This window comes from Salvelinus fontinalis, chromosome 1, assembly GCF_029448725.1.
Source record: "Salvelinus fontinalis isolate EN_2023a chromosome 1, ASM2944872v1, whole genome shotgun sequence".
NCBI lineage: Eukaryota > Metazoa > Chordata > Actinopteri > Salmoniformes > Salmonidae > Salvelinus > Salvelinus fontinalis.
The window spans coordinates 42,384,213-42,405,017 of NC_074665.1; the positions used below are offsets into that span (position 1 = coordinate 42,384,213).

At 41.2% G+C, this 20,805-nt stretch overlaps 1 protein-coding gene across 1 annotated transcript; it reads left to right on the forward strand.

The window, feature by feature from the left end:
• Window positions 1-1,012: 1,012 nt before the first annotated feature.
• LOC129854696 (nucleolar transcription factor 1-like) lies at window positions 1,013-19,236 on the forward strand. Its single transcript, XM_055921898.1, has 15 exons — window positions 1,013-1,645; window positions 2,112-2,284; window positions 2,707-2,790; window positions 5,719-5,874; window positions 6,050-6,114; window positions 6,217-6,340; window positions 6,683-6,802; window positions 8,136-8,257; window positions 10,653-10,800; window positions 14,453-14,535; window positions 14,772-14,967; window positions 15,207-15,254; window positions 16,526-16,585; window positions 18,325-18,390; window positions 18,488-19,236. Exons 1-15 carry the CDS (start codon window positions 1,597-1,599, stop codon window positions 18,572-18,574), a joined length of 1,581 nt encoding a protein of 526 aa, XP_055777873.1. The 5' UTR covers window positions 1,013-1,596; the 3' UTR covers window positions 18,575-19,236.
• Window positions 19,237-20,805: the final 1,569 nt, after the last annotated feature.

Sequence of the window (20,805 nt, forward strand, 5' to 3'; positions counted from 1 at the left end):
TTGACAATCCCCCTTCCCCCCCTTGTTAAAATATATTTTGGAAGCTATAGAAATGCATTTATTAATGTCTCCATTTGTTTTTGCCACATTTATTCTATTACAGACACCTAAATGCATACCTTTACAACAAAATACTTAAACATGTAATTTTGTCCTTTAAATATTTTAATTGAAATACTGTAGAATTCAATTAATTCCTATGAAGAACTACTTTTACTGGGGAGTGCCAATATGGCCAACCTGTGACTTCAAATGGTCGTCACTAGTTACGAAAGCCATAAAGTCATAAGCCCCACCTATTTCTATAATTGATATTTTTTATTTTAACTAAACAATTCCGTTAAGAACAATTTCTTATTTTACAATGACGGCCTACCCCGGCTAAACCCTCCCCCAACCCAGAAGACGCTGGGCCAATTGTGTGCTGCCCTATGGGACCCCGATAACGGCCGATTGTGATAGAGCTCCCGAGTGGCGGAGCGGTCTATCTTCTTAAAATCTTATTTCAAACCTAACTTTAACCACTCTGCTAACCTTATGCATAACCCTAACCTTTAAATTAAGAAAACATCACATTTTTACAATATAGCCAATTTGTATATATACATCTAGTGCTTCTACACCTGCATTGCTTGCTGTTTGGGGTTTTAGGCTGCGTTTCTGTACAACACTTTGTGACATCAGCTGATGTAAGAGGGGCTTTATACATACTTTTATTGATATAAGTCATCGGGACGAATGGATTCGGTTCTCTCAGTTGAGTTTTGTCAGTTGTCATAATGAGCCCTCCAGCCAGCTTGTGGCTAGAAACTTCAGCAATAATTTTAAACTAGTCTGCCGAAATTGGGATTTGGGAGTGTTCAGGGTCATTCCGTTTTTATCGGGCTACAAAAGCAATACATGTGATTTTTAACTGTAATTTTGGCCAGATTAGCAACACTATCTAGCTACTTCTCGTTTACTTACTATGTTACATTTTTTGGGTTAAATAACTACGTTAACCTATCACAAGACGGCAACTCCGTATGCATCCGGTTTTCAGAGATACACCATTGCACTGGATTCACATCGGTTAGTCGTTACTTTAGCCAGCCTACATGTCAAGGTGACATCCATATTCTAAATGGTTATTTCTAAATTGTTCCCACTTTTATAAGTGTTAACTAGCGCCATGCTGCTGCTGTTAGCATAATATACCTAGCTGGGAAGGGCTCATCACGACTCGACTGTCTGAACCGAATTACGTTCGTCTCCACTCGACTCCCAGTTTCAACTGCGCAACCCTACGTCATCAATTTCAGCACCAGGCGTTTCCATATAGCCTATCCCAATGAAAATTCGCAACTTTAGCTAGCTATGTATATCATTTGTTTATAAATTTAGTATTTCATTTAGCTAAACATTATTGCTTGCACCAGGACCATGAAAGGGGAACGTCTCACGTGCTTACAATGACCACACGAATGCATTTTAAATAGCCATGTGGTTCTTTAGCAACTAAGCTAGCTAACGTTACTCACATAGCCGCTACCGTTAGTTGTGTTTCAGCATCATTCAAAGGGCTATTACTCGTGCAAACATCGCCACTAGTTTGTGATGGACTTTACAGAGGAAGGAGAAATGGAGACAAGTGATAAAGAACAAGGTAAGTAATGTATGAAGGTTTTTTCAAGACTTAACGAACTATTTCCGGGGTGTGAAGTGACTTGACCAGCTGGCTGGGATCATTGAGTTGTGAATTTTGGATAAGAGTTAAAGCAACCGTTTTGTATGTAGCTCAATGAGGCATGTTTATCTTTGTTCACTGTAAATTAGCTTGAAATGCAGTAAGGTTTTGCCTGTCACTGTCATTTCCCCTTGTCTGTCTCTTCTGTGGACTGTGTTTGTTTTACTTGTTGGTTCTGTCTGACTGGTCATCTGTCTAGTTGTGGTTGTCAGTATGTCTGTCTATATGGCTGTCTATCTGTGTTGTCGATACATATGTCTGTCTGGTTGGTCGTCTGTTTGATTTCTTAGACATCTGTCTGATTGGTTTGCTGTCTGTCTGACCGTCTGTTTGTGTCTGACTGACTGGTTGGTCATTTGTCTGTATGTCTGTCCTTTGGTTACAGCCTGGGGTAGGGAGGACCTGATACTGCTCCTGCATGGTATCAAAGAAAACATTCCCAAAGGTGACATGAGTATTTACACTAAAGGGGAGAGGACACTGGAGTGGGACAAGGTGGCTTTTGGTCCCTACTCTCCACAGATGTGTCATCAGAAGTGGAAGGACCTATCAAAAAAGGTGGGTGACTTCTGGCCTAGAAACCCTAGCCTGGTCCCAGATCTGTTTGCACTGTATCACTGAGTTGGCTATACAGCACTAACATAGGACAGTGTTTCATCTGAGTTGGCTCCCTTGCTATCCATTAAGTAAATTAGTTAGGCTACTCTTGCATGTTTGTTCTTGGTTCTCATGGAATATGAAATGCCAGTCAAAATATTCATACATTGGTTCACATGAACTTAGTACAGAGATATACAAAGTAATGTCTATCATTTACATTTTAGTCATTTAGCAGACACTCTTATCCAGAGTGCGGACATTTTCATACTGGTCCCTCGTGGAAATCGAACCCGCAATCCCGACGTTGCAAGCACCATGCTCTACCAACTGAGCCACATGGGATACTATCAAAACATACTATCTCTGTGTTTCTCTCTAAGGTGCGCAAGATTCGTTCTCTAGCAGAGCTGGTCACTGAAGCTGAGGTTGCCTGTGAAAACCCTTTCCAGGGCAAGAACTGGAAGGTAAGTGAGAACTCTGTCTAACTCCTGTAAATGTCCCTTTTACACCTATAGAATGCTGCTCAAAGTAATAGAGTAGAACAGGGATCTCCAACCTTTCCTAGCACGAGAGCTACTTTAAAAAAAAATAAACATAGCAAACTACTAATTATTCTCTAGCTTTCAAATAGGGACATTCTTCTCTTCTCCCCTGCAACTTTTCCCTGTCCTTAGTGTTCCAAGAGAAAGTAGTGCACTATGTTTTCTGTCAATATACAGTACCAGTCAAAAGTTTGGACACCTACTCATTCAAGGGATTTTCTTCATTGTACAATAAAGTGAAGATATCAAAATGTTGAAATAACTCATATGGATTCATGTAGTAACCAAAAATGTGTTAAACAAATAAAAATGTATTTATATTTTAGATTCTTCAAAGTAGCCACTCTTTGCCTTGATGACAGCTTTGCACACGCTTGGCATTCTTTCAACCAGTGTCACCAGGAAAGCACCATCACACCTCCTCCATGCTTCTCAGTGGGAACCACACATGCAGAGATCATCCGTTCACCCACACCGCGTCTCACAAAGAGATGGCGGTTTAAACCAAAAATCTCAAATTTGGACTCATCAGACCAGAGGACAGATTTCCACCGGTCTAATGTCCATTTCTCGTGTTTCTTGGCCTAAGCAATTCTCTTCTTCTTATTGGTGTCCTTTAGTATTGTTTTTTTTGCAGCAATTCGGCAATGAAGGCCAGACTCACACAGTCTCCTCTGAACAGTTGATGTTGAGATGTCTGTCTAACTCTGAAGCATTTATTTGGGCTGCAATTTCTAAGGCTGGTAACTCTAATGAGCTTGACCTCTGCAGCAGAGGTAACTCTGGGTCTTCCTTTCCTGTGGTGGTCTTCATGAGAGACAGTTTCATCATAGAAGTTGATGTTTTTTGCGACTGCACTTGAAGAACATTTAAAAGTTCTTGGAATGCTCCAAATTGACAGACCTTCGTGCCTTGAAGTAATAGACTGTTGTTTTTCTTTGCTTATTTGAGATGTTCTTGCCATAATATGGACTTTGTCTTTTAGGGCTAGCTTCTGTATACCTTGTCACAACACAACTGATTGGCTCAAATGCATTAAGAAGGAAAGAAATTCCACTAATTAACATTTAACAAGGCACACCTGTTAATTGAAATGCATTCTAGGTGACTACCTAATGATTCTGGTTGAGAGAAGAGTGTGCAAAGCTGTCACCAAACTTTATTTTGGTTACTACATGATTCCATATGTGTTATTACATAGTTTTGATGTCTTCACTATTATTCTACAATGTAGAAAATAGTAAAAATAAAGAAAAACCCTTGAATGAGTAGGTGTCCAAACGTTTGACTGGTACTGTACCTGGTAAAATAATGGTTATTAAACCATTAAGGGAGGGTCGAGAAGAAAACAAACAAATTTAGATTTTCTTTAATTGTGCATCTAGTGAATGAGGAATGTGCCGGACTAGCAATGATCCTGTGCTGCTGCTGCTCATTTCAATGCAAAGTTTGCAAATAACAGATACAAATTATATACTTACTCATGATATACTTCTGCCAGGTTAGCCTACTTTGCAGTTAACATTTAATTTAGACGGTTTTGGGGAAAGTATTTCTGTCAACCGACGACGGTTATCACATCAACTGGCTACACTGAGAGTGATAGACAAACGTGCGTACTACACAGACGGGCAATATTTCTGGAAAATGTTTGGCAGATATTGTGTTGTGTTTTGGCTTTTTAAGCCTTTAGTGGCTAACCAGGGGTGGGATTTATTTTTGTATTTTTTTTTAAACCTTTATTTATCTAGGCAAGTCAGTTAAGAACAAATTCTTATTTTCAATGACTGAAGATTTTTACCTTGTGAATGTTGCGTTGATTAAATGGTAGCTGGGAGCTTGCGGTGTCTGATACTTGTGAGATTTGTTTATGACAGTTTGCAGTGGAACGTGAAAAATTGCATGTGCTTTCAGAACTGTTTGGCGAGCTACTCATAGGTGGGCTGTGAGCTACTGGTAGCTCGTGATCTACCTGTTGGAGACCCTGGAGTAGACCTAGAAGCGTCCACCTGCTGTAGGCATTGAACATATCACCCTCCCTAGGAGAGGGCGTGACCTCGACAATTTATTGTTATAATGAGATGCTGCCTGGATCTTTAATTTAAAGACTCTTGCTCCCTTCGGTCTCAACGTAGACTTTGATCTGAAGCCATTCTTGTGATTATTGTGATTTTGCTATTCCTTGTAAATGTTTTGTAGGCCTATGTATCTATTATCGTATGCTATCCATTCATGTTTTTGTATGTTCTTATATCTGAGAATTAACCAATGATATCAGGCCACAACCCGGCCATGATTAGACACTTTATAAAATAGTGACCCGCAGTGTTTGTCATTATACCCTGATGAAGACAGCTTGTCTGTCGAAACGTTGGTTATTAGTTTATTCAAATATTGCATCTGAGCTCCTAAAGTGTGCGGCTCTTCTTTTCTATAGTCATGTGGCAAACTGGTAAAAAATGTTGTTCTTGTCCATTACTTGTTACAGTGGTGTTCCTGTTGGAAAAACAATATCCTATGTATAAATACAGTAATGTACAAGGGCAAAAAAATATATGTTTTGAGCAAATAGTGTTTTTTTTAGACACAAGCACAAACTTCATGGAGTAGGCCATTCAATGAGTTGGTCTGATGGTGCCATCTGGTTTTCATCGACCTCCCCCATGCTTGAAGAACAATAGAGGAGCAATTGAGAAGGAAAGAGGAAAGGCCCACCGTCACACTTGTGCCATGTCAGAGATGTGCCTTTTGTAAACTGAATTGGGTGGTGAATTAGCTGAAAAGGAGACCGGAGTAGGACTTTAAGAGGCTGTTTTACATATTGGAGAAATCTTCTCTGTTCTTTTGCAGATACACCCTGACTTCCCAAAGAGACCTGCCCCGCCAAGCAGCATCTTCATCAGAGAAAACTTTAAAAAGTTTGCGAAGCAGCAGCCTGAAATTACAACTTCTGAGCTTTTAAAGTTAATCAATGAGAAGTATAATGAGCTCCCAGAGCACGAGAAGGTGTGTCAGTGTCTGAAGTGCTTTTTATAGTCATAATGGCAATGATCTCCTATTTTCAAGTTGCTATAGCACAATTTATTTATCCTCGAATTCTTTGGTTTGAGTTAGACTAAGATACCTTTGTGACCTATACACTTGACTGACTGGTTGACTACTTCCTATTTCTGGTTTATAGGCAAGTTATATTGCGAAATTCCAGAAGGAGAAGGAAATGTATGAGAAAAGCATGAAGAAGTTGAGGTAAGACTGTATTGAGCTGTCTGTTGCTCTCTTGATGTCATAGATACATGTTTGTTTGTTATTTGACTTTCTAAAGTCTCAACTGAACCAATGCTCCTCCAGGAAAGAGTACCCTGGGGGGAAGAAGGTACGGAGAGACCATTTAAAGAACATAAAAGGGCCCCTCACACCCCACGGGCTCTGGTACCGCAACGAGAGGAGGATATTCCTTCTAGCCAACCCAGATGTGAGTGTCATAGCTGTCAACCAATCTTATGTAATCTGTTCAAGGCTTATTTTTTTGTTGTTGAAATATTCTACAAGGATAGCTAGTGGAGGGGTGGGAGATGTTAATCAGCAAGGGCCGGTGTGTCTTCAGAGTTCAGCAATCTGCTTCTACTAAACAACTTGTTATGGCATATTCTTTATATAGAGGAATGACTGATTATCCTGACCTCCCACTGACTGTTCCAATTCACAATTAATTTAATTTAACTGTAATTTATACAGGTTAGTCTTGCTGATGAATCTACTTTGCATGAGAAACACATGAACTGCAGGTGATATAGCATCATGTCTCTCTCCACAGGTCAAAGGAGGCTGTATCAGGCAGAGTATTGAGCAGAAGCAGCGCTGGTCCGAGCTACCTGACGAGGAGAAACTCAAGTGGATCAATCTCTCACTGGAGCAGCGGAGACAGTATGAGGAGGTGGGTGTTTTGCTGATTTCTTTATGGCCTAGAATACAAGATTACTGAGTTACAGTTCATATAAGGAAGTCAGTCTATTGAAATCAATTCATTAGGCCCTAATCTATAGATTTCACGACAGGGCAGGGGCGCAGCCATAGGTGGGCCTGGGAGGGCATAGGCCTACCAAATTGGGAGCCAGGCCTACCCAATCAGAATTAGTTTCTCCCCACAAAAGGACTTTATTACAGACAGAAATGCTCCTCAGTTTCATTAGCTGTCCGGGTGGCTGGTCATAGACGATCCCGCAGGTGAAGAAGCCGGAAGTGGAGGGCCTGGGCTGGCCTGGTTACATGTGGTCTGCAGTTCTGAGGCTGGTTGTACGTATAGCCAAAATCTCGAAAACAAAGTTGGAAGTGGCTTATAGTAAAGAAATTCAAATGACATTTTCTGGCAACAGCTCTAGTGGACATTCCTGCAGTCGGCATGCCAATTGCACGCTCCCTCAAAACTTGAGAAATATGTGGCAATGTGTTGTGTGACAACTGCACAGTGACCTTCCATTGTTCCCAGCACAAGGTGCACCTGTGTAATGATCATGCTCTTTAATCTGCTTTTTGAAGTGGATTTACTTGGCAAAGGAGAAATGCTCACTAGCTGGGATGTAAACAAATTTGTGGACAGTTTGAGAAAAAATAAGCTTTTTGTACATACAGAGCATTTCTGGGGTCTTTTTAATTCTGCTCATGATACATGGGACCAACACTTTACATGTTGCGTTTCATATTTTTGTTCAGTATATTGTTAGACTCTGGGTTAAACTTGGAACATTGTTATACCATAGACATGATACATCAGGAGTAATACTATAGTATGTGAGGAGTGATGGAGACTGGTTTTTACATCAGAAGTTAATGGTTATCTGTAGGAGCCCAGGTGGCTTTGGAATGTAGAGGGGAGGCAGTCACGGGAGTGCTATAGGGGATACGGGTGGAGAGCTTTAGATTAGGCATCAAGGGGATTGAGGTCAGGTCACCTTAAGGGGAGGAGGAGCGGTTTATTACCCCGTCACTTCGTCTTCCTGTCGAACCATAAAAGATGTAAGGATTGGAGAGAAGGAGGAGTGCAGCTAAATTGGAGTGTATATACTTGTGTTGGTGGAAACATGTTTTGTCTAATGCAGCTGTATTGATCCTCTGGGAAGAGTGAACTTGGTTAAGCTTTCATAGTGTCTGTTGAGGTTTTTACTCTGAGAATTAGAAGCTAACAATATGTTCACTGTTCCACAATGCAAAGTTCCATTACACATTTATGTTTTAGGTTGTTGATTTTGCTAGAACAACTCATGTTGCAGGAGGAGATGGAGGAGCACCCAGAGAATAACGGGAGTCGGAGGGCCAAGCATAAGCCGCTTCTGCGCAAGAGTGAGAGACTGTTGAAGGACTTGGCAGACGGCAAGCCTGACAAACCCCCATCGTAAGTCACTGGGCCTGCCTTTACCATAAAGGGCTACCTTTGCCAAAATAGTAACTGTTGCATGAGTAAACAGAAAGATAGTCGCACACTCTAAATATGCTCCCAATAATTGAATGGGTGAACAACGTTTCGGCACATAGTGCCTTCTTCAGGCTTGAACGTTGGTGTTAAACCATACAATTATTATGAGCATATTTACAGTATTTTTATTTATTTTTACTCAAGTATACTGTTCCGTAAGTCAGCAGGTCTCCAACATTATTGGGTCCACTCGTGCCTTTTACAGAACTATTGCATGTGTGGCAATTCATTTTCCAATATAGATACGTTTTCAATATGCAGTGCATTCAGTAAGTATTCAGACCCCTTGACTTTTCCCACATTTTGTTACGTTACTGTCTTTTTATAAAATGTCTACTTTTTTCCCCCTTATCAATCTACACAATAACCCATAATGACTAAGTGAAAACAGGGTTTTAGAAATTTGGGCAAATTTATAAAAAATAAACAAATACTTTTATTTACATAAGTATTTAGACCCTTTTGATATTAGACTCTAAATTAAGTTCAGGGGCATCCTCTTTCCATTGATCCTCCTTGAGATGTTTCTACAACTTGATTGGAGTCCACCTGTGGTAAATTCAATTGATTGGACATGATTTGGGAAGGCACATGCCTGTCTATATAAGGTCACACAATTGACAGTGTATGTCAGAGCAAAAACCAAGCCATGAGGTCGAAGGAATTGTCCGTAGAGCTCCGAGACAGGATTGTTTCGACGCTCAGATCATGGTAAGGTAACCATAACATTTTTGCAGCATTGAAGGTCCCCAAGAACACAGTGGCCTCCATCATTTTTAAATGGATGAAGTTTGGAACCACCAAGACTCTTCCTAGAGCTGGCTGAATCATCGGGGGAGAACTGATAAATCGGGAGAGAAGGGCCTTGGTCAGGGAGGTGACCAAGAACCCGATGGTCACTCTTACCGAGCTCTAGAGTACCTCTATGGAGATGGGAGAACCTTCCAGAAGGACAACCATCTCTGCAGCACTCCGCCATCAGGCCTTTATGGTAGAGTGGCTAGAAAGAAGGCACATGACAGCCCGCTTGGAGTTTGCCAAACAACACCTTAAGGACTCCGACCATGAGAAACAAGATTCTTTGGTCTGATGAAACCAAGATTGAACTCTTTGGCCTGAATGCCAAGTGTCACATCTGGAGGAAACCTGGCACCATCCCTATGGTGAAGCATGGTGGCAGCATCATGCTTTTGGGATGTTTTTCAGCTGTAGGGACTGGGAGACTAGTCAGGATTGAGGAAAAGATGAACAGAGAACATCAGTCTCAACGTCAACAGGGAAGAGGCGACTCCGGGATGCTGGCCTTATGGCTTTTTCTTTGCAACTCTGCCCAGTAGGCCAGCATCCCGGAGTCGCCAATTCACTGTTGACGTTGAGAGTGGTGTTTTGCAGGTACAATTTAATTAAGTTTCCAGTTAAAGACTTGTGAGGCGTCTTTCTCAAACTAGACACTCTAGTGTACTTGTCCTCTTGCTCAGTTGTGCACCGGGGCCTCCCACTCTTTCTATTCTGGTTAGAGCCAGTTTGCGCTGTTCTATGAAGGGAGTAGTACACAGCGTTGTACGAGATCTTTCTTGGCAATTTCTTGCATGGAATAGCCTTCATTTCGCAGAAAAAGAATAGACTGACGAGTTTCAGAAGAATGTTCTTTTTTTCTGGCCATTTTGTGTCTGTAACGCTCCAGATACTCAACTAGTCTAAAGAAGGCCAGTTTTATTGCTTCTTTAATCAGACCAACAGTTTTCAGCTGTGCATACATAATTGCAAAAGGGTTTTCTAATGATCAATTAGCCTTTTAAAATCAGAAACTTTGATTAGCTAACACAACGTACTGTTGGAACACAGGAGTGATGGTGGCTAATAATGGGCGCCTGTACGCCTATGTAGATATTCCATTCAAAATCTGCCGTTTCAAGCTACAATAGTCATTTACAACATTAACAATGTCTACAGTGTATTTCTGATCAATTTGATGTTATTTTAATGGACCAAAAAATGTGCTTTTCTATCAAAATCAAGGAAATTTCTAAATGACCCCAAACTTTTGTACGGTAGTGTATGTAAATGTAATATTTCAGATTAGTATTTTTTTTATAAAGTTGACAAAATGTTAAACAGTCTATTGTTTGTAGATTGGGGGGGGGGGGTTAATACATTTTAGAATAAGGCTGTAATGTTACCAAATCAGGAAAAGTTCAAGGGGTCTGAATACTTTCTGAATGCACTGTAAATGGCCATGTCATATTTACAGTGATGGAGTTTGTGGTCATACCTGCTTTTTTAAGGTTGAGTTAACCATGTGTTTGTGGTTTAGGAAGGGTTACAACCTTTTCTGTAAGGAACAGAAAGCCACCATACTGGGAGAGGGAGTCCCTAACAACCAGTATTTTGTGGTTTGCTCCCAGCGCTGGAAAACAATGTCAACGCGTAAAAAGGAAGCCTACCAGAGACGCTGTGACGAGGTTAATTGGAGAACATGCATGCTCCTTTCAACTCTTTTTGGTATTTCGTATGTATTTTCATGTTTGGGGGCAAGTCTGTTGAAGCTGCTCTTTTAATCTCTTATTGTGAAGACAGACATGAAATGTCTGACCTCCAATTAAACTTTCTGTGTACATTTTCTTTTTCATCAACGTGAACCAGTTTTCTCTCAATTTCAAAAACTGTCTACTTGTGTGAACACATTATTTACAGAAACATGTGTAATGACTGATTAGCATGTTAGGTGAACACTTAAACTGATTATACACTAGTAGTTTTGAGGCAATATTTCTGAGAAATGTTGCTGGTAACAGTGGAGTATGAGATACTGGCGCAATAATGAGCAATATGGACATGAATAATATATATACACTACCGGTCAAAAGTTTTAGAACACTGACTCATTCAAGGGTTTTCTCTTTTTTTTACTATTTTCTACATTGTAGAATAATAGTGACGACAAACTCTGAAATAACAAATGGAATCGTGTAAAGTCGTCGCCAAATGTTTTGAGAATGAAACAAATATTAATTTCCACAAAGTTTACTGCCTCAGTATCTTTAGATATTTTTGTCAGATGTTACTATGGAATACTGAAGTTTAAGTACAAGCATTTCATAAGTGCCAAAGGCTTTTGTTGACAATTACATTAAGTTGATGCAAAGAGTCCATATTTGCAATGTTGACCCTTCTTTTTCAAGACCTCTGCAATCCGCCCTGGCATGCTGACAATTAACTTGTGGGCCACATCCTGACTGATGGCAGCCCATTCTTGCATAATCAATGCTTGGAGTTTGTCAGAATTTGTGGGTTTTTCTTTGTCCACCCGCCTCTTGAGGATTGACCACAAGTTCTCAATGGGATTAAGGTCTGGGGGGTTTCCTGGCCATGGACCCAAAATATTGATGTTTTGTTCCCCGAGCCACTTAGTTATCACTTTTGCCTTATGGCAAGGTGCTGCATCATGCTGGAAAAGGCATTGTTCATCACCAAACTGTTCCTGGATGGTTGGGAAAAGTTGCTCTCGGAGGATGTGTTGGTACCATTCTTTATTCATGGCTGTGTTCTTAGGCAAAATTTTGCGTGAGCCCACTCCCTTGGCTGAGAAGCAACCCCACACATGAATGGTGTCAGGATGCTTTACTGTTGGCATGACACAGGATTGATGGTAGCGCTCACCTTGTCTTCTCCAGACAAGCTTTTTTCCGGATGCCCCAAACAATCGGAAAGGGGATTCATCAGAGAAAATTACTTTACCCCAGTCCTCAGCAGTCCAATCCCTGTACCTTTTGCAGAATATCAGTCTGTCCCTGATGTTTTTCCTGGAGAGAAGTGGCTTCTTTGATGCCCTTCTTGACATCAGGCCATCCTCCAAAAGTCTTCGCCTCACTGTGCGTGCAGATGCACTCACACCTGCCTGCTACCATTCCTGAGCAAGCTCTATACTGGTGGTGCCCCGAACCCGCAGCTGAATCAACTTTAGGAGACGGTCCTGGCGCTTGCTGGACTTTCTTGGGCGCCCTGAAGCCTTCTTCACAACAATTGAACCGTTCTCCTTGAAGTTCTTGATGATCTGATAAATGGTTGATTTAGGTGCAATCTTACTGGCAGCAATATCCTTGCCTGTGAAGCCCTTTTTGTCCAAAGCAATGATGACGGCATGTGTTTCCTTGCAGGTAACCATGGATGACAGAGGAAGAACAATGATTCCAAGCACCACCCTCCTTTTGAAGCTTCCAGTCTGTTATTCGAACTCAATCAGCATGACAGGCTGATCTCCAGCCTTGTCCTCTTCAACACTCACACCTGTGTTAACGAGAGAATCACTGACATGATTTCAGCTAGTCCATTTGTGGCAGGGCTGAAATGCAGTGGAAATGTTTTTTTTTTAAATTAATTGCAAGTCATCTGATCACACTTCATAACATTCTGGAGTATATGCAAATTGCATTATACAAACTGAGGCAGCAGAATTTGTGAAAATTAATATTTGTGTCATTCTCAATGTCATTCTCTTTTGGCCACATTTGTATTTAAGGTCCCACAGTTGACAGTGCATGTCAGAGCAAAAACAAAGCAATGAGGCCGAAGGAATTGTCCGTAGAGCGCAGAGACAGGATTGTGTCGAGGCACCGATCTGTGGAAGGGTACCAAAACATTTCTGCAGCATTGAAGGTCCCCAAGAACACAGTGGCCTCCTTTGTTCTTAAATGGATGAAGTTTGAAACCACCAAGACTCTTCCTAGAGCTGGCTGCCCGGCCAAACTGAGCAATTGAGGGAGAACGGCCTTGGTCAGGGAGGTGACCAAGAACTTGATGGTCACTCTGACTGAGCTCCAGAGTTCCTCTGTGGAGATGGGAGAACCTTCCGGAAGGACAACCATCTCTGCAGCACTCCGCCACTCAGGCCTTTATGGTAGAGTGGCCAGATGGAAACCTCTCCTCAGTAAACGTCACGACAGCCCGCTTGGAGTTTACCAAAAGGCACCTAAAGGTCCTAAAGAAACAAGATTCTCTGGTCTGATGAACCCAAGATTGAACTCTTTGGCCTGAATGCCAAGCGTCACATTTGGAGGAAACCTGACACCATCTCTATGATGAAGCATGGTGGTGGCAGTATCATGCCGGAGGGGATATTTTTCTGCAGCAAGGATTGGGATACTAGTCAGGATCGAGGGAATAATGAACAGAGCAAAGTACAGAGCGATAATGCATGTACAATTTACCTCAACATGTACCCCCGCACATTGACTTGGTACCAGTACCCTCTGTATATAGCCTCATTATTATATACTTTTGTTTATTTAGATAATCTTTTCTTAACTATTTCTTGAACTGCATTTTTGGTTATGGGCTTGTAAGTAAGCATTTCACGGTCAGGTCTACACCTGTTGTATTCGGCGCATGTGACAAAGAAAATTTTATTTGATCCTTAATGAAACCTCCAGAGCTCTCAGGACCTCAGTCTGGGGTGAAGGTTCACCTTCCAACAGGACAACGACCCTAAGCACACAGCCAAGACAACACAGGAGTGACTTCGGGACAAAATAGCTGTGCACCGACTCTTTCCATCCAACCTGACAGAGCTTGAGAGGATCTGCAGAGAAACTCTCCAAATAGAGGCGTGCCAAGCTTGTAGCGTAATACTCAAGAAGACTTGCGGCTGTAATCGCTGCCAAAGGTGCTTCAGCTTCAGTTTTATTTATTTGCAAAAAAAATGTCAATGTTTTGTCATTATGGGGTATCGTGTTTAGATCTATGAGGGGGGGGACTTTTTCCCCATACATTTTAAAGTAATGTTTTAACGTTAAAAAAAAGTCAAGGGTTCTAAATACTTTCCGAATGCACTGTGTATTAACGTATCATAAATATTGTAGTGCGGAATCATTTGAGATGTGAATGGCCAACATTTCACTCCAAAACAGGAGTTGATTTTCTCTCACTTGAGCTCAAATGTCTGCTATGTTTTCCAAAATATTTTAATGGGAGATTGAGCACATTGCCAATTTCTACGCTCTGGTTTGAGGATTCCTTAACATTGCTCAGCAATATTGGCCCCAAAAATGACCATTTGTATCGTGGACATTAGTCCTAATGCAGTCAGGAACATGACGTGTGTGTTTGTCCAATCAGACTGTGACAGATAAGGAGCAGCAGCGCATTCTGTTGGGAAAAGGGAAAAGTATGTTTCAAGGCGAGCCCAAGAAACCACCTGAGTGAGTATCCCTGGCTGTGGCCCAACTGATCTCTTCATCAGTTATCTGAGTTTGTGAAAGTACTTCTGAAAGAATTACTTCTAATAGTTTTGTGCTGTGCAGATGTATCAGCTAAGAGGAAATTATATGCCTTTCGAAACATATCCAGTCATTATTTCCCCCCCATTCCCCAGTGACAGCATTGAGTGTGACCCCGACTTCTAGCTTTGAAAACCTTTCTCCACTTCACTGAACAGGTGGGGTCACACAGTATTTTACAGCGAGAAGATGGCGGAGCTGAGAGCCAAGTCGAGCCACCTCAGCTCCAGGAAGTGCATGGCCAGGGTCAGCCCACTGTGGAGGAAGCTGGCCCAGAAGGAAAAGGAGCACTACCAGAGAATAGCCCAGGAGAGGGCTAGGGAGTACCAAGTAGAGCTACGCAGCTGGTTTAATGTAAAGTCCATTCACTCTCTGGTTGTTTCCCACTTGGCACCCTATTCCCTAATCCCTATACAGTGTGCTACTTTTGACCAGAGCCCGTAGAGCTCTGGTCAGAAGTAGTGCACTTAGGAATAGGATGCCATTTGGGACAAACCTTCTTTTTGGATTAAATATGACCACTGTTGTGAGTTGAGGTCTATCTGTAAAGTTTTTACTGTTAACTGGTGGTCTTACAATGTAACATTTTTCAGACCATGTCCCCAAAGGAACAGGCAAAGTACTTGGATCAAAACCCAAATGTAAGTAGAGATAAAACCGAGAGGAAATTGAGGTGTGTGTGTGTGTAGGGCCCTATAAAATGTTAGATTTTATTTTTTCGGATTCTGTTTAGTTTTTCCCAAATTCCCCTTTCTCCATTTAGTTTTTTCAGGTTTCCATTTATCCCAGTTTTTTCCAGTTTTTCCCTCTCAAAAGCACACCTTTTTTTCTTTTTTTTCTTTTATTTTTTTATAAATGAATTTGATGTTGTAAGTCCACAACAGTTCTTAAACCACATCAGGTGACCACTTTTTAGGTCTAGAAGGAATTTAGATGTTGAGTGTAGTTAGTTAATTTATTTATTTAAAAAATATATTTATTTTTTACTCCCTTTTTCTCCTCAATTTTGTGGTATCCAATTGTTAGTAGTTACTGTCTTGTCGCCACAACTCCCGTACGGACTCAGGAGAGGCGAAGGTTGAGAGCCATGCGTCCTCCGAAACAACCCAACCAAGCCGCACTGCTTGTTAACACAGCGCGCATCCAACCCGGAAGCCAGCCGCACCAATGTGTCGGAGGAAACACCGTACACCTAGCGACCTGGTCAGCGTGCACTGCACCCGGCCCACCACAGGAGTCGCTAGTGTGCGATGAGACAAGGATATCCCTGACCAAACCCTCCCTAAACCGGACGACGCTAGGCCAATTGTGCGACAGAGCCTGGGCTCAAACCCAGAGTCTCTGGTGGCACAGCCTTAGACCACTGCGCCACCCGGGAGGCCCTTAGCTAGTTAACCTTTAATTCGAGTGCGGACCTAGCAAGAGGCTGTTGTTTTTGTAGCACACGTGATGGTAGAGTTTGCGAAACAAATACCCTCTTGATTGACGCAAATAATCATGATATCATTCTGCCAGGTAAGCATAGGCTACTTTGTAGTTAACGTTTTAATTTCTTTTTTTCATTAGCATCATCACTAACGGCTACACAACGTGGTAGACGCACGCACCAGTCATACACAGACGTGGAATTATTTTTGCCGCTTCAGAAAGTTGCAGGAAATACGAATCACTGATGCATTCTGTTCATGTCTTATAATAAACTTGGGGAAGTTTAATTAATTTTCAATACATTTAGTTGATTCCCTAGTTCAGTACATTTTGGAATATTCTTGAATTCTGTTTTACTGTCTGGATTCCGTGATTCCTTGCGATTTCCCAGCACCACGGATTTTATACTGGCCGTGGGTGTGTGTCTGTCTGGTTGCGATTGGCGTGAGTTATCTTTAGCGTTGATCTTGTATCTGTTCTTCAGAAATTGAAAATCCTCGACAACCCAAAGCAGGGAAGGATGGCAAAGAAGGGCAGAACATCAGTAAGTTAACACACCACACATTATCACCTCCACAACACCACACCGTGACGACAAAAGAAACTATTCACTCCCCTTGACTTTTTCCACATTTTGTTGTGTTACATCCCAAATTTAAAACATATTAAATGTACTTTTTGTCACTGGCCTGCACACTATGCCCCATAATGTCAAAGTGGAATCACGTTTTTCAAAATTCATAAAAAATGAAAAGCTGAAATGTCTTGCATGGTATTCAACTCCTTTTGTTATGGCAAGCCTAAATAAGTTTAGGAGTAAAAATGCAAAAAGGTGGGGGGTACCTAGTCAGTTGTACAACTGAATTCATTCAACTGAAATGTGTCTTCCGCATTTAACCCAACCCCTCTGAATCAGAGAGGTGCAGGGGGGCTGCCTTAATCGACCGCAACGCCCGGGGAACATTGGGTTAACTGCCTTGCTCAGCGGCAGAATGATAGGTTTTTTCCTTGTCAGCTTGGGGATTCAATCCAGCAACCTTTCGGTTACTGCCTTCGGAAAATATTCTGACCCCTTTATCCATATTTTGTTACGTTACAGCCTTATTCTAAAATGGATTAAATAGGTTTTTTTTCTCATCAATCTACACATAATAGCCCATAATGTCAAAGTGAAAACAGGTTTTTAGAAATGTTTGCAAAAAAAATACCTTATTTACATACACTATTGTTCAAAATTACACACACAAAAACCATCAAATTGACTCTGAGGTCATTAAAGATCCCATGGCACTTATCGTAAGAGATGGGGTGTTAACCCCGGTGTCCTGGGTAAATTCCCAATCTGGCCCTCAAATCATCATGGTCACCTAATAATCCCCAGTTTACAATTGGCTCATTCATCCCCCTCCTCTCATCTGTAACTATTCTCCAGGTCGTTGCTGTAAATGAGAACGTGTTCAGTCAATTTACCTGGTAAAATAACTAATAAATATTTTTTTTAAAGTTTGGCGTCACTTAGAAAGAAAAGCAAAAAAAATGTGTCCATTAAAATAACATCAAATTGATCAGAAGTACAGTGTAGACATTGTTAATGTTGTAAATGACTATTGTAGCTGGAAACGGCGTCATACCCAAGAAGACTCGAGGCTGTAATCCCCGAAGGTGCTTTAACAAAGTACGGATTAAAAGGTCTGAATACTTATGTAAATGTGATATTTCAGTTTATTTATTTTTTATTATAGATTTGCAACAAATTAACCTGTTTTTGTTTTGTCATTATGGGTTATCGTGTGTAGATTTATGAGGGGGGGAAACTATTTAATACATTTTAGAGTAAGGTCTGAATACTTTCCGAATGCCCTGTGTATATAGTTTCAAACATAGTGTATGCACATCAAGTGACTTGCAGGTGCTGGGTACAAAAAGTAAACTCATGTTGTAAAGATTAGATACCTGCACGCTGACAAATGCTCTAGTTTCTTTGTACAACATCAGCCTGACGAAGACCTTCGGGTCGAAGCATTGCACAATAAAACTCCTGGAGCATTCATCGGGTATTGTTTATTAAATATCTAATACTTACCAACAGTACTGCAACAAGTGCTCCTATGGGGTGGAATCCTAACTTGACATGGGTTGTGTCCCAAAGGGCATCCTGTTCCGTTTAAAGTGCACTACTTTTGACCAGGGCCTATAGGGTTAGGCATCATTTCAATGTAAGGGTTAAATCCCTCACTGATGTCCAATGAGGATTTCAGCCAGTATCAGCATGTTTCTCTCTAGGATTCAGAGGATGACGACCTGGAGGGCGACATCGACACATCCAGTGATGAAGATGAATCGGATGAGGTTAGAATAGACACGTTGTTTTTATTTAATCAAGCCTTTATTTTGGGACAATTCGCCATAAGATAAGTGTTAACACTGATCTTATGTACCTTTTTAGGATGCCGAACATATGACGGAAAAGGAGAATTGGTCAGGGTGCTCCAGTATTAGCTCCAGTTCCGAAGAGGACTCCGATATGGAATGATACACACTGTCCATAACCTAATGACTGAATTAATGTCATTGACACTTGTCCCAATAAACTCAGGTGTTTATTTTGAGCCTTGGCCTTAAAAAGTTTTTTTTTTTTTTTTTTTTTTTTTTTTTAACTAGGCAAGTCAGTTAAGAATATATTCTTATTTTCAATGATGGCCTAGGAACAGTGGGTTAACTGCCTTGTTCAGGGCAGAACCACTAGGCTACCTGCCGCCCTGTTCATATGGCGTGAGGAAATGCATCCTTTATTCCTCCCTTCCTTGAAGAAATCACAGATCTGAAATAAGCAGATTTTCTTTTCTTTTTTAAGAGGACTCTGATTCAGAATGATGCACACTGCCCATAACCTAATGTCACTGTGCTTGCTTGTTGGATATACCATTGGAATTCAGTGATCGAAGACTAATGGGACTACCTCAATCTCCCTTTCTTCGGGAGGAGAGACTCTAAGGTATTCATGTCAATGAATCTAATTTTGTTGACTCTTCAGGATAAAATGGTAATGAGTTGAAATGTTTCTGCTGTTTTCTGAGTTTTGATTAGGGGACTCACTCGCCTCGACAGTTTTATTGCTTAGCCATTGAGTAACAGTGACATAACATTCAGTATCTTGTATCAATGTTCACTGTTATTAAAAACAATCTGAATTTTCCTGTGTGGTAGTTAAACCATTTATTCATTGATTTACTCATCAGTTTCCATCAAAACAACTCTCTTACCCATGATGTATTTTAGTGCTGCAGATTATGATGTTTCATGTAAAGTTTGAGAATCATTTTGCTGTTCTATCAGTGTCCTCTATGAACTTGAAGTGGACAAGAGGTAATTAATACATTAATTTGCCAGTCGATGTTATTTGATGTAGTCACATCCGTTCACAAGTTCAATGGTTTTACCTGCGCCAGGTGAGCCATATTTTTTTGTATTTTTTAGATTATCTTTGAAGTACGTTTTTGTTTATTCACTATTACACAGTGCTGGGTTATTGTAAGGGCTTACCGGGGCTGAAGCCCCTTGGCCCAGGCCTGTGGGGGGCCCAAGAGGCAGGAGTTGTTTTTGCAAATAAAGGAAATCCATACAGTATATATGTAATATATACAGTACCAGTCAAGTTTGGACACACCTACAAATTCAAGGGTTTTTCTTTATTTTTACTGTTTTCTACAAACTTTGAAATGACACGGGGGGGGGGGGGGGGGGGGTGTTAAACAAAATATATTTTATATTTGAGATTCTTCAAAGTAGCCACCCTTTGCCTTGACAGCTTTTCACACTCTTGGCATTTGTCACGCAGTCGCCTTGGGATAGATGGTACTAATGGACCTAAACCATGGAAAATGCACCCCACCATAACATGTTTTTTGTATCCCTCATTTATTCAAGTGTTTATTTTATTATGGCAGTCGCGAAGACTGCAATATGGCCAGCATGATTGGGGCGGCAGGGTAGCCTAGTGGTTAGAGCATTGGGCTAGTAACCGAAAGGTTGCAAGTTCAAATCCACGAGCTGACAATGTACAAATCTGTCATTCTGCCCCTGAACAAGGCACTGTTCCTAGGCTGTCATTGAAAATATGAATTTGTTCTTAACTGACTTGCCTAGTTAAATAAAGGTAAAATAAATGACCCAATGACTTTTTCCACATTTTGTTACATTACAGCCTTATTCTAAAATGGATTAAATAAATAATCCTCATCCTCACATGATGACAAAGTGAAAGCAGCTTTTTAGAATTTTTTTGCACATTAAAATAAAACAAATACCTTATTTACATAAGTATTCAGACCCATTGCTATGAGACTCGAAATGAAGCTCAGGTGCATCCTGTTCCCATTGAACATCCTTGAGATGTTTCTACAACTTGATTGGAGTCCACCTGTGGTAAATTCTATATAAGGTCCCACAGTTGACAGTGCATATCAGAGCAGAAACCAAGCCATGAGGTCAAAAGGAATTATCTGTAGCGCTCTGAGACAGGATTGTGTCGGGGCACAGATCTGGGGAAGGGTAGCAAAACATTTCTGCAGCAATGAAGTTCCCCAAGAACGCAGTGACTTCCATTCTTAAATGGATGCAGTTTGGAACCACCTAGACTCTTCCTAAAGCTGGCTGCCCGGCCAAACTGAAAAATCGGGGGGGAAGGGCCTTGGTCAGGGAGGTGACCAAGAACCCGAGGGTCACTCTGACAGAGCTCCAGAGTTACTCTGTGGAGATGGGAGA

What these genes read in the sequence shown, in the direction of transcription:
- LOC129854696 (XM_055921898.1), top strand. Translation starts at nt 1,597, where the DNA reads ATGGACTTTACAGAGGAAGGAGAAATGGAGACAAGTGATAAAGAACAA. An exon ending in AGCTCCCAGAGCACGAGAAG is followed by an intron (nt 5,875 to 6,049) that starts GTGTGTCAGTGT and finishes TCTGGTTTATAG; the next exon opens with GCAAGTTATATTGCGAAATT. An exon ending in AAAAGCATGAAGAAGTTGAG is followed by an intron (nt 6,115 to 6,216) that starts GTAAGACTGTAT and finishes ATGCTCCTCCAG; the next exon opens with GAAAGAGTACCCTGGGGGGA.